The sequence below is a fragment of the Terrapene carolina genome, unplaced genomic scaffold (assembly GCF_002925995.2).
Source record: "Terrapene carolina triunguis isolate 2854851 unplaced genomic scaffold, T_m_triunguis-2.0 Scaffold182, whole genome shotgun sequence".
NCBI lineage: Eukaryota > Metazoa > Chordata > Testudines > Emydidae > Terrapene > Terrapene triunguis.
The window spans coordinates 1,150,106-1,163,248 of NW_020664533.1; the positions used below are offsets into that span (position 1 = coordinate 1,150,106).

The 13,143-nt window shown below is 38.2% G+C and overlaps 1 protein-coding gene across 2 annotated transcripts in view; it reads left to right on the top strand.

The window, feature by feature from the left end:
- LOC112113496 (succinate--hydroxymethylglutarate CoA-transferase) overlaps positions 1-13,143 on the top strand; it is a 579,588-nt gene that overhangs the window by 2,920 nt on the left and 563,525 nt on the right. Inside the window, exons 2-5 of one of the 2 annotated variants that reach the window (XM_024209791.2) lie at positions 1,821-1,872; positions 1,968-2,041; positions 8,837-8,922; positions 9,403-9,453. In XM_024209791.2, coding sequence (XP_024065559.2) covers positions 1,821-1,872; positions 1,968-2,041; positions 8,837-8,922; positions 9,403-9,453 — 263 coding nt within the window. The remainder of the gene's footprint in view (positions 1-1,820; positions 1,873-1,967; positions 2,042-8,836; positions 8,923-9,402; positions 9,454-13,143) is intronic. The other variant, XM_024209792.2, reaches the window with a different exon arrangement.

Genomic DNA, 13,143 nt, shown 5'->3' on the forward strand with positions numbered 1-13,143 from the left:
AAAGGACTGTCAACTACAGCTGCAGAACTTTTTGAGTCTGGAAGTGCCTTTAATTGGGAAACTACTGTTGCTGTGGTAGTGTATGTATGAGAAAGGGAGAAAATCAGGCTCCATATGGTCTGTGGCATAGTGAAGAGATTGCGAGTTTTGGAGGGGATGGAAAGAAAGGCAGACTTTTCGTCATCTGCAGATGTTCTTATAAAGTTGTGTTCTTCTGTAATGCCCTGATTCAGCACTTAAAACACACTTAAACATATGCTTACCGTTAAGCACGAGAGTAGTCAGTCTTAATGAAGTAGATAGGACAACTTACCTGCTTAAAGTTAAGCATATGGTTAAATTCTTATCATCTGGGGCCTAAGTGAGTTTACAGATGGAGGGCTGATTAAGCGTCATCAAGCTATGTGTGGCTTTATTGAGGTTGTACCACCAAGTATTTTATATTGATATCCAGCATAATTACTAGTAAACTATTTTTCAACCTCTCCAGTATTTACAGTGAAATACAACAGTACTAAACATGTGTACCTGACTTCCTGTGTTTAAGATGTGCAAAACAACTATGAGGCAAATATTTAGACAGACATTTTTTTTTTAAATGCTGACTAGTCTGCATATCACACTTCCTCATGGCAACAACAACAGTAACAACAACAAAACAAACCACCCAAATCCCTCTGGAGAGATTTGTAATAATTGAGGAAAATGTCTTACAATTGAAGACACTATTTTTTCATTGAGTGCAGTGTGATGAATTAAAATATTTGAGCAGGGGCCTTAAATTCCCAGTCCATCCTAATACTCTGTGTGCATGCTTTGTAACCGATGGCTAGAGAGAAAGTGAGACAGTCTTACAATACTTTGTCTTTTCCCGTTGTTTGAACAAGTACATGAGTAAAGATGAGTTCCTCCTGGCTAATGCTATGTAACCTTTCTAGTTTTAACAGAGGTCTGATTTTTATTTATTTATTGAAATTGCTATGGCATTTATCACTATAGTATCTGAACATCTCACTGATATTAATTAATACACCTCACAACATCTGTATGAGGTAGCGAAATATTATTATCCCCCATTTTACAGAGGGGTTAAGTGATGTGCCCAAGATCACCCAGAAGATCTGTAACACCTGTGACCTAGACTGCATGTCCCCTTGGGGTTTAATATCCTTCATATAGTTTTCAGCGATGGTCCTGGTTGGGAGGAAAGGGGGGAGAAGGAAGGAAAAATGTGTGGATAAATTTCTTGAGCATATATTTACCATCATGAGTGCTATCAGACAGAACAAATATTTTCTTGGTTTGTGCTCATCTGCTTCAGTTTTCAAGTGCCTTTTAAAATGTGAAGACACACTTTTTGTGTGTGTTGTAAGTGCTGACCCTACTTTTGATTGTCAGCATAGGTCAAACGACTCTGCAGCTGGGGAGTCGTTACTTCATGTCAGTCTGTTATCCATTAGTTTTAATTCATATATCTTCTTGACACTGACTGCTATGAGTTTATTGGATCTTTCTACACAGGCTGCTGCTTATCAGCGTAATGTCTATGTATGTAACAGGCACTTTTAAAAATAACAAAATAACAGTATATTGTAGTGTTCTAAGGGGTTTAAAATAGGCTCTACAATACTAATAATTTATATCATGCTTTACAAACAACTGATTTTATATATCTGAAGCTGCTGTTATCCCTATTTTACGCAATGTGGGTAACAAGGTTGAGTGTGATACAGCAGTTATTTCAGACTTCCACGGAGAGACATTAGTCTCCTTAAAAAAAGAGGTTCACAAGTAAAATATTGTTTTCTCTTTCTTACCAGGTGCTAATAAGGTGAAGCCGCTAGAAGGTGTGAAAATTCTTGATCTAACAAGGTTTGTGTTTGCTGTTTGTAGTTCAGAATAGTTTTCTGAGATTCAAATGCTGTGACAGAACAACTATGAAAACCCACTGCTTTTTAATATTGCAGGGTACTTGCAGGACCCTTTGCAACAATGAATTTAGGAGACCTAGGAGCAGAAGTTATTAAAGTGGAAAGACCAGGTAAGGTTTCTTAATATAATCGGACTGAGGATCAGTTTAATCATTAGTTGTCTATGTACTTTTGAATAGTTTTTTTCCTCTGTGCTGTTTTAAGGGGTGCCCTGCAATCCTTGGAGGCACTTTGATTTATAGTCAAGGCCCATTAGGGGTTTGGGGAGCACAGTATGGGCTGAACATGTAAAATGCAATTCCCTTGCCTGCTTTTCTCCCCCTCCCACCCTGCAGAAGTGAGGAGAAAGAAAATGCTAGGTTGAGTGGTGGTGTGTGTCTGTCTAGGCCCTTGGAAAACTTTAATTCGTTAACTATTACTATGCAGCCTACAGGTTTTGACTCTTTTTTGGGGCCCTGTGGATATCATTCTATTTCCAGTTTCCTGCAGACTCACTGGTGGAGAACTAGTTGCTGGCATACTTGCTGGTCTAGTTACTGGAGCTTCTCCTGTCAGTTTATTCTAAAAACTGTAATTTAGTGGTAAGTGTAGATAAGTTTTGTTCAGAAGTAACTTATGTCCTTAAGTCTTTTAGGAAGGATAAGGGCATGAGAAGTCTGAAGTTCTAAGGCTAGGTCTACACTACCCACCTGAATCGGCGGGTAGAAATCGATCTCTCGGGGATCGAATTATCGCGTCTCGTCGGGACGCGACAATCGATCCCCGAATCGACGCTCTTACTCCACCAGCGGAGGTGGGAGTAAGCGCCGTCGACTGGGAGGTCGATTTTGCCGCCGTCCTCACAGGGGGGTAAGTCGGCTCCGATACGTCGAATTCAGCTACGCTATTCGCGTAGCTGAATTTGCGTATCTTAAATCGACCCCCCCCTGTAGTGAAGACCTGCCCTGAGATCAAGTCCTTTTTGGGTTTTGAATTCAGAAAATAATTTTAATCCACTTAGCAAAAGACTTTAGACATGAAATGTACGTTACCTGTGACTTGAAATTTAGATTGTTTTCCTTTAAATTATTTAGAAAGATTCTCCTTTGGCCTAGGGAGTTTTCTTTATCACATGAAAAGGCTTTTAAAATAGGGTTTAGGGAAAAAGTGCTGCAGTCTGAACTATAATGTCACGACAAACAGCATCCTTCCAGAAATTATCTATTATTTTTATGATTTATTTTTATTACAGGAGTACCTAGAGGCCCCAGTCAGGGAGCAGAGCCTCACTGTGCTAGGTGCTGTACACACAATTAATGACAAGATTGTCCTTGCCCCAAGAAGTTTATAATCTCATTATAGGACAAGAAATATAGTTACTTCTAATTTTTTTTCTATACTGTTATGACCCTTACGTATTGTTGGTGGCTTCAGAGGATAGCTGCAGGCTACCAGTTAAAACACATGCTTTGCTCTACCTGCAAAGCCAATTGTGAATAAGGCAGCTTATTTAAAACAGACAAAAAAAGGTAAAAATTAGTACAAGAGTCAGGAGGTTTGGGGCCAGCATATGCGAAATGGTTGGGGCCTATCATGCTAAATGGAATTGTTTTGAATCCGGAATAGGTTTTGTACCTAGAGATGTATAACTGGACTGATGTTATCACTGATATATGGCAACATATTACACTTTATGTGGTGACCTTGTTAGATCTCATAAACTGATGGCCCTGAGATTAGTTGTTCTATATTACCACATGAAAGACCTTTGATTGATTTCCTGGTCTCATCACTTGCTTCTTAGGCAAGGGTTGGGAATGCTGCAGAAGCACTCCCATTCTGTTTGACCCCTGGAAATAAAATACACCATCTGCTTTTACAGCTGGATTTAGTGAATCATTTGCCTCTGGCATATTAATCAGACATCTGTTACTGATTGAAACACCAGGTTTCTAACTGGTCATTCTGGGCTCTTTTCTCCCATCAGTACACAAAGGATTTCCAAGAGTAACTGCCATTAATGCAATAGAAATTTATGGGTTTGTGTAAAACTTTAGCATTAGGTTCCTGATACTATGAAAATAGAATCTTTATTTTGAGATACAGTCTGATCTGTTGTTGCTACAATTATCAGTGTATAGGAGTGGCACAGCATTGTTACAGTGGTGGCGCCAAACTAGGGGTGCAATAAAAGGCATTGCATAATGCCTTGTTAGCATAAATTGATGCAACTAGGCCCCAAGATGAAGCTATGAAATTAGGACTCTTTTATTGACTTCTGAAAGGTGAAAGCACCAATGCTTCTTTCCTCTCTTACCCTGTACATCTAGAGGGAACAGTGATTATGACTCTCATTACAAAAAACTCTCCAATAGGTGAAAGCTTCTGTAAAACATTGACAGTATATGAAATTATAATTCTACAAAGGAGAAATATGACTGGTATTAATTATTTTGGGTAGACATTTTTGGGGAGCGGGAAGATTGTGTCCTTTCCAAATGTAACTAAATATAGCCATATTTGCCTGGATATAGCTGGTGTTCCAAAAGAAGGCAACAAAATAGATACCAGTGTTTTCAGGGTTCAGATCCATGCGTGTGATTTTGCTGAGTTGCAGATCTCTTTCTATTCCTGTCCAGGCTCTCCCACTATATCCCCAGTACAAGTGATTTAGGCTGGCCCACCTCTCTGCAGGATTCCCAAACTCTGAAGGCCATGACTGCTGCTGCTGCAGCTCTGAGTTCTTGTTCCTTCTGCCCCTCCTTTCCAAGGAACAGAAGGGGAGCCAACTGCCCAGGAGCTGGCCTTATTTTTCACCAGCTGATAGGTGCCAGTATAAGAATCTGGATAGCCTGATAGAAATGAGTATAATTGTAAATTTAGGAGTACCTAGATTAGGAATAGGAACTTTTAGTCTTGTTCCCTATTGGTTGTAAATAGCATGTGATTGCAGAATGGATTTCTGTGAAATGCATATGTAATGGGGGGCAAACCAGAACTGAAACATCCATAGAAAATATATGTCATTCATTCAAATAACATATAGGGAAATACATAATGGTAAGTTGAACAAAATTGGCTTAAACTCTGTGAGTTGGCGGAGATTTAAGTAGGTGTAGAACATGATGTTATAGGTATATTTTCTAAGAACAATGATTTTAGCAGGAGCCATGTGAAAATTTCTTAACTGAATGTGCAACACAGCTCTGTATGTAAGGGATGGAAATTGTATGGTTATTAGGCTCTGTACGTGGATTTTAAAGAGGAATTGCCAATTTAAAAATCATATTTTATGCAAACTCTTACTTCATTATGTTATTCATTGTGACAGAGTGCTGAGGTCTAATAGAGGGTCAGCACTCTGATCACTGTGGCCTCAATTAGCTTCCCCAGTGATGGCTGATTGAGGAAATAAGGAGGAAGTAGTTAATCAGACAAGGAAGCTGTGTGATTTAAGGAATTAATTGGCCCATCAGCTGATTATCTTGATAAAAGGCAGAAAGGAAGTGCTAGAGCATGGAGTACATGGCTAGCTGAGCCCAGATTGAAGGAAATTCCAAGGAAGGGAGATCTCATTTTCTCCCTGGTCCCTGATGAACAGGAGCTGAAGGTCAGAGAGATTAGGATTGTTGTGTTGCACTGTACAGGTGTTAGTGGAGGGGACTTGAATATATTATACAGCGTGGACACTAAAATAAGAAAGTCAGAGCCATTCCTGGGGTAGCTGGGGGGGGGAATGCATGCCCTTTCACAAATAAAAGCCTAGATGATCAAAGTTGAAGGATTTAAAACAGTTACTTAAACTGTTTATGTTGTTTGCCCACTTCTTTGAATTTGCTTCAGCTTGGCTAGGTTCTTAGTGCTGCAATGTTTGGATTGCAAATGCTGAAGGGGAATGTTAGCTTGTGTTTAGAAATATTTCTAATTTATTTTTTTTAAAATCTACAGTTTGAGCAATGTTTGAGTTAACATTCTCTTTAAAAAAATGTGTCCTGAATGAAAATTAGGTAAGCATATAAAATTAGGAATACCTTATCCCACCAAGGAAATAATATAGATCAGTGGTTCTCAACCTATTTACCATTGTGGGTCGCATATGCGGGTCGCATATGCAGCTCTCTGTTTTATGTAGGCCACATCCACACAATATATATACTATCTGTATGGCTCTGAGGTTGTCACATGGGCTGCAAGTGTCCTGCGGGTTGAGAACCACTGATGTAGATTCATATTGCATTAGTCGGACATTGTGAATTTTAAGTGTATTTTGCACTGTACCAGAGTAAACACCCATAGGACACATCCCATACCAGTAAGGGAACAAGCAGGTGTTTTCCCATCACTGTATTATGTTTCAGTAGTTTAATATGCCCTGAGCTAAAGCTTTTCTGTGTGAACTTAAGCTGGAGTACATTTTGTTGCACAGAGGTAGAATACTGAGCAAATTACTTGCCTCTTGAGGTTGGCCACAATTAGGCACATAAGTCAGAGATATTGAAGTAGAATTGAACAGATTGGTATGGCAAGAAACAAGAGACTAGAGCTTCATTTAAAAAAAACTAAAATGTCTAGATTACAGTAACTATTTTCTTTCCTTTTTGTTGTTGTTACACATGTCTTGAAATGGGGATTACAAGCACTTGGATTCATTGATTAAAAGGTGTCTTTGCCCACTGATTCATCTTCCTGAGGCTGATTCTAATATTCCAAATCACTGAGCAGTTTCAAGTATCTGACTTAAAAAACAACCTGCCAGAGAAATGTCTCCTTCTCTTTCCCCTAAATGTAAATTCAATTTTGTACCAGTGAAAGATTTTCTGTGTATAAAATTGTTACAACCTTACATTCCAGTATTTTGTATCTGGCCATGAATAGAAATGGGATCTTTATTCCATTGGAAAGGGAGATTCTCAGCTTCCCACAGAACATTCCCTTCTAGCTCTGGAAATGTCCGAGGTTAACAGACTTCAGGAGTGAATATTTAGATAACAAAACAAAACAAAAAAAAATTTTAGCATTTTTTTTTTTTTATGGCTCCCTCTGAGCATGGTAGTTATGGCCTGAATTTATCTCTGTTTTGTAGGATCACAGCAAGCTGCTACTTTTGTATATTTCACTTTATTACAACTGATTTCTCTTCCCACTCTATGCAGGTATTTTTTAGATTTGAAGAAGTTTTCTTAAGAACTTCCTTGTTTTAGATACTAATAACAAGTGCTTTGTCCTAGTGTAATAACTACATTTCTTAAATTTTGCAGATTTTATTTGTTTAGTTGAGCTCCTCTTAAAATTATACAAGTAGAATAACAAACTCCAGGGAGTGCAGTTGTTTCAGAGGTATTTCCACATTTGGCCTCCAGTCTTGTGCCTCACTACGCACTTGAGGCATGCAGATATGTCATAGCAGCTGCACATTATGTCATGTGTTTTTCCTTACATAAGTTTCCGGCCATTTAAAAAAAATCGTTTCTCTTTTTATTATTTGAAAACCCCCCCACTAAAGTCAAACCACACACTCATTTATTATACTTAAATCGTAAAGCTATCCACAATGAACACCTAAGAAAAGGATTCTACCACTTCAGCCAACAAATCATCCTCTGAGACTTGCTCCTGCAACTTTGTTTACTAGGGTTTTAAATTGTTTAATTTTGGAAAGCTCACAGTCCCATACCAATAAGTGAAACTGAAAACTAGGATTCAAAGTATAATGGGTATAGGGAGGAAGCAGGGTCTTGTGGTTAAAGTACAAACTTAAGATTTGGGAGACCTGCATTTTATTCTTAGCTCTATCACATTCAGATCTCGGAGGAGTCACTTAACCTCTCAGTGTCTGCTTCCCACATCTGTAAAGTGGGTTCATAAACTTATCCTGTGACAAAAGCCCTACTTCATAGAGGTGTTACTAGACTTACTCCATTATTGGTGTTAGTAATCCACTTTGAGATCCTTATAGGAAGGTACTGTAGAAATGTATTGATGGCATGGCTTGAACGGGATGAGTGTAGAAAAAAGTGTAATGATACTTTCCCAAGCTCCTCCCATTTGAGACACCAAAATGTGGAGTTCTTGGTAACTGTAATTTTTTATGTTTGTACAATGCCTAGCACAATGATGTTCAACCTGGCCGTTGCCTTTAGGTGCTACTGCAATATAAATGTGAAATAATAATATATGCTGCTTTAAGCTCTGCTGGGTTACTCAAGCTTGGTTCCCCCTTCCATAGGGTTCATATTCATTCATGGACAGGGAGGGGTTAAAGTCTAAGCACAGTAGGTACGTGCCTAGGGCACATCTAAGTTACGGATAAGCAGGACATTTTATTCTTTTGATAGCTGTTTCAGGCTGTCTACAAACTCATTATAACATTGGTTATGCTTGGTTCACAGTTTGAAGGTTTTTTTCACAATCATAAAGGCTAGAGATTGACATTCTTAATTTTTGATGAAATTGGGAGTGTGGAGGACAAGAAGTCAACCCAAAAGAGGTACTGGATTGCCAACTCAGTGCAACACAGTCCAATTCAAATTATTTATTTTCAAGCATGTTAACAGTTAATATTGCTTTTGAAGTGAGCTGTTTTTATATTCATATCATCCCTTCTTATTCTGTACTTTTTGTCTTTGAATGCAATAAAAATATTTTTCAAATAGTGCCACAGCAGTGGCAAAAACAAGCCTGTTTTGCTTAATCAGGTTTCGGAGTTTTTCTTTACAGATAAAAAAATATCTAAAATATGTATGATTCTAAACCATTGTCTACCAATGGTGATTAAAGGAGATGTTTTGGCTGTCCTAGCTGATGCTTAAACCATTTTAAAGGTAAACTGGGAGAAGAACAGAGTGTTCATTTTCTGCATATTTGTCAGTGTATTTGGTGCAGTATAATACTGGACAGATACAAAAATGTGACATTCTTATTTTCAGGAGTTGGTGATGACACAAGAGCCTGGGGACCACCTTTTGTTGGAACAGAAAGCATTTATTTTCTCAGTGTAAATCGAAATAAAAAGGTAAACAGAAGCTCCTCTATTGTGCATTGTGGTTTGGGTTTTTCTGTGACAAGGAACTCAGAACAAACTTTATAAAAATTTTCTTTTATGTTCTTTAGATAATATTTGCAGTAGTACTAGAGACTGGATTATATTGAACAGAAGCAATTTTTTTTTTTTGACAAATTAGATAACTGTAACAATTAGGGAGAAACCAGTAACTAACAAAGCAAGAATTCGAATTGTCTGGTTTTTCTTAAGCATGCTTTACGGGGTACAAACCCCAAATACTGTAGTTTACAATTGTGTAATCCTTACTATATGTAAATGTGGTGAGATTAAAATTAGCATTAAATTGAAACTGGATAGTTCTTTTAAAGAACCAGAATGAGTATTTTGAACAATTAAGGATGTATGACTTGTTACATTTGGAAGAAGATAACAGGGTGAGTGACACAGGGACTTTCACATAACAAACAATATTGTATTTTTTGTTACCAGAGTATAGCTGTCAATATGAAAAATCCAAAAGGAGCAAAGATAATCAGAGAGGTATGTTCTGGTACAATGTAAATAATGCATTTTACATTGTTTTCAGCATAATAGCAAAGAATAAACATTAAGATAATGGCTGATTAACTATATTACCCTGTTGATTAATGTGTATCACCTGTATAGTTGTGTTAAACAGCAATACACTGATTTTCTTTTATACACTTAAACATTTATCTTAATGACTCAATATACAGTGCAACTCAGTTACAGTGAGTTTGGATAGTGTGAAATCCTCTTTAAAGTGTATTTCACACTAAGTCCCAAATTGTTTCAGTGCATTGCAATGAGAAATTGCACTTTCATTTATAGTGCTTAGAGTAAAGCTTTTATGTGGAAAAATGGAATTCATGTTTAAGCGTATTTCAGTGTATTAGGAATGGTGAACCATCTGTTCATCTATATTTTCAATATTGTATAGCAAATGTTTGCATATGTCTACTTTGCTCACTGCCCAATGAAGTCTGTGGGAGCAGGCTTGGGCCCCAGTATTTGAAGTGTTTTTCGTGTGTTTACTGTTGATCAGATCCTATGAATAGCAAAGCTGCCTCAATGTCTGTTCACTTGCCAGATCAGGCTTCATATTTCTGTTCTGTCTCTCTTTCAGTTTTTCATTTTAGAACTTAAAACGTGGTTTTATTCTCAGAAGTAACTATGTAAAAATGGCACGTCATATTCAATAGAGCTATTCCTTATTTATGTCTCACCTGTTTAATTTAGTGACAGACAAGATTTGCTACTTGTTACTCCTGTTAACCCTGCAGAACCAACATAGCAAAGAGCAATTTTTTGCTGGCGATGATATATAAAATGATGTATTTCAATTTGAGTTTGTTTTTTTCACTTATGCAGAATATGGAAATCATTTGGAGACCTTAAACCAAGAATCCTATAATGTCATTTTCATAGACAGACCTCAGAATAGAACTGAAAGGCAATATTGATTGTTACTTAACTTCATAGGTTTCCTATGCATGGTTTGGAAAAATTATACAAATAAAATAATTGTGCTTAATATAAAATTGATGTATTTTAGCAGCTTCCCTCCCGTCATCTGCCACCCCACAATATCCGCACCTAACACCTCAGCAGAAACACATGGGCAGCTTGGCACTGAGCCAAAATTTACTGTGCATCCAGAAGATGGCTTGTTAGTGGTATAGCTTAGTGGGAGAGCTCAACTAGCACCCATAGTAGGTACAGCCACCTGCCAAGAAATACACAGATTCCAGGAAACGGTAAACTCTTCAAGTAAGGAGTGGCAGTGCAAGGATCCATCAAGTCCCATAACAGAGAAGGAGGTTGGAGACCCCCATCCTACCACTTCTCAACTTCTTCCTCTGTCCAGCACGTTCTCCTGATTCTCTCCAGGGCTGCCTTTGATGACTATGACAATGGTGTTTCTTTCTGTTCTGTTTATCAAGATTAGCTTGGGGCTAGGTAACTAAACATGCTAACTAACCCCAACGATTTCCCTCATGTAGACACAGGTTATGGCAGGAGTCGCAGGACCTCACCTTAACCACCTTTCCTCATATAGGCAAACTCCAAGTGACTCTGTTGCCCAGAGAGCATTTAGGGTAAAATATGGGTCATTTCTGAGGTCTCCTCCCCTAGTGATTTTACTGAAAGGCCAAAAGCTAAAAAGGAAAAAGATAAGTAGGGCTAATTTCTGTCCCTCTTCCCCCAAGCTAATTGATTATTCCTCAGGCAAGGGTTACAAAATATCTAGAAAATATATGGAGTGTTAGAAAAACTGAAAAGCCAAAAGTCATATGCTCAGGAAACATGTGGCTTCATCCTTTTTAGTGTCCTACTTGTCTGTAGATTCCTCATCCCTTGGAGGAGGGAGCCTCTTCATTCCGAGTCAGACAAATTTAAGTAGGCTCCCCAAACCAGGTTTTTCCCTCAGGAGTATTTCAACTGCATTATTTAGTCATCCTGACTCTCTTGGCCTGGGAGCAGTAGTTTGAGGAAGCCAAACAAGCCCCTGCAGGCAAATAGTTTCCCACCAGCAGCAAAAAATAGTTAGATTTTTCCCTCAGTGCTGCTGTAGATGAAGTAAATAGGTCTGAATGGAAACAGTCTTCCAACAGCAGATGCCTTAATAGGCAAATCCTGATACTGTAGAAGATCTAAAAGGAGAACCAACCAATAGTTTAGATGCCTGAAATTGACACGAGAGTGACTGTGGAAATGAAGGAGACCATCATTCCAGCGGAGGCTGATTTCTCCCCCACAAAAAAATAAAACTGAAAATCGAAGCCTAACAGAGAAGAAATTACAAAGCAAATTTAGGATTTGTGCAATCATTCACCTCAGGTTTAAAGAGCAAGCATTCAGGCCTTACTGACTCTGATTTCCCATAGCCCCCATCCTTTATGGAAGATGCAGTCATAAATGTAACTTTTTTCTCTTTGATCAATGGCAACCAAAGCAGTGGTGTTGTAGTAACAGTAGAGATGGACTAAGGAGGTGTGTTTTGGTTCTGGACTAGATTTAGGCAAAGTTTCTGGTCTGGGGCTAACAGGTTGGTGGTTTTGGATTATATGGTGCTAAAATCTTCCAGATTTATCTTTATGAGATTATAGTTGGACCTAAATTGGAACCAGAAGATGGGACCTTCCCAGTGCTGGATTTGACCAAATGGGTGTGCATGAATGGATACTTTTTTCTTTAGTGGCAGATTTATAACTGGTGGTTATCTTAGTGGTCAATACATCTGGCGCACACTCCATGCTTATCATCCTGAGCCTTATCTAGTATTATATGTTCCATACAGAAAAAAGTTGTGTTAAATACCATAAGGAAATTCATGAATAAGAGAAGTTCAGGTCTTGGGAAATAATCTATCCTTAACTTACGTCCTGATCCCAAGCACCAGAAAGAAGTGGTTGTGTACTCTAGCTAGAGGTTATGTGGATATTAAAATTTTATATACAGAGTACTGAACACTTCAGAAAATCAATTGTCTTATTTCCTAAACTTCCATCTTGGATACGGGAAAGAAGGCATGCAAATAAATGTTCACTACATGTATCGATAGCTGTGTTAAGGAGCAAAGCCAAAAGACTAGTAGCCTCAAAGAACCTTCAGGCGCATTCCACAGATGCAGCCAAAACAACTTGGGTAGAAGAGGCTTGCAAGTCAGCAGGAGAAATCTGTAAATCAGCAGTCTGGTCCATTTTTCATCCTTTTACAAAGCAATAGAAGATGGGTTTCCAGACATCTGCTCTCACATAATTAGTCACAAGGTTATTTCACCCTTTGGTACCCCAGTAACTCATGCTGCTCTTCCTTAGTCTACTTAGCTCATATCACTGTTTGCCCTTTCTAATATTTTCGGTCACTGCTGGCTGCTTCCTAAGAATGTGATGGATAAGTGGATATGCAGCTCAGTAGAGAGAAATCTAATCTTATCTGTCATTTCCTCTCTTCTAAAAGTAGTCCACTTATCTGACATCCTATCATCCTTTTGTGTTGATATGTCTGAGTATATATTTTTTTTTACAGCCCTTCTTACCAATTCATCAAAACTCTCTCTGAGGATAAGTCTGTAGGATATATTTCTGTTGTGCATTTACTATAAATAATTTTGTAGTGGTTCTTACATAAAATTGATATTAGTTACCATAGTTTTGGGAAAACTCTCTGGGAAATTAATGGGCAGGCCCTTTTCTCTTCTGCTGT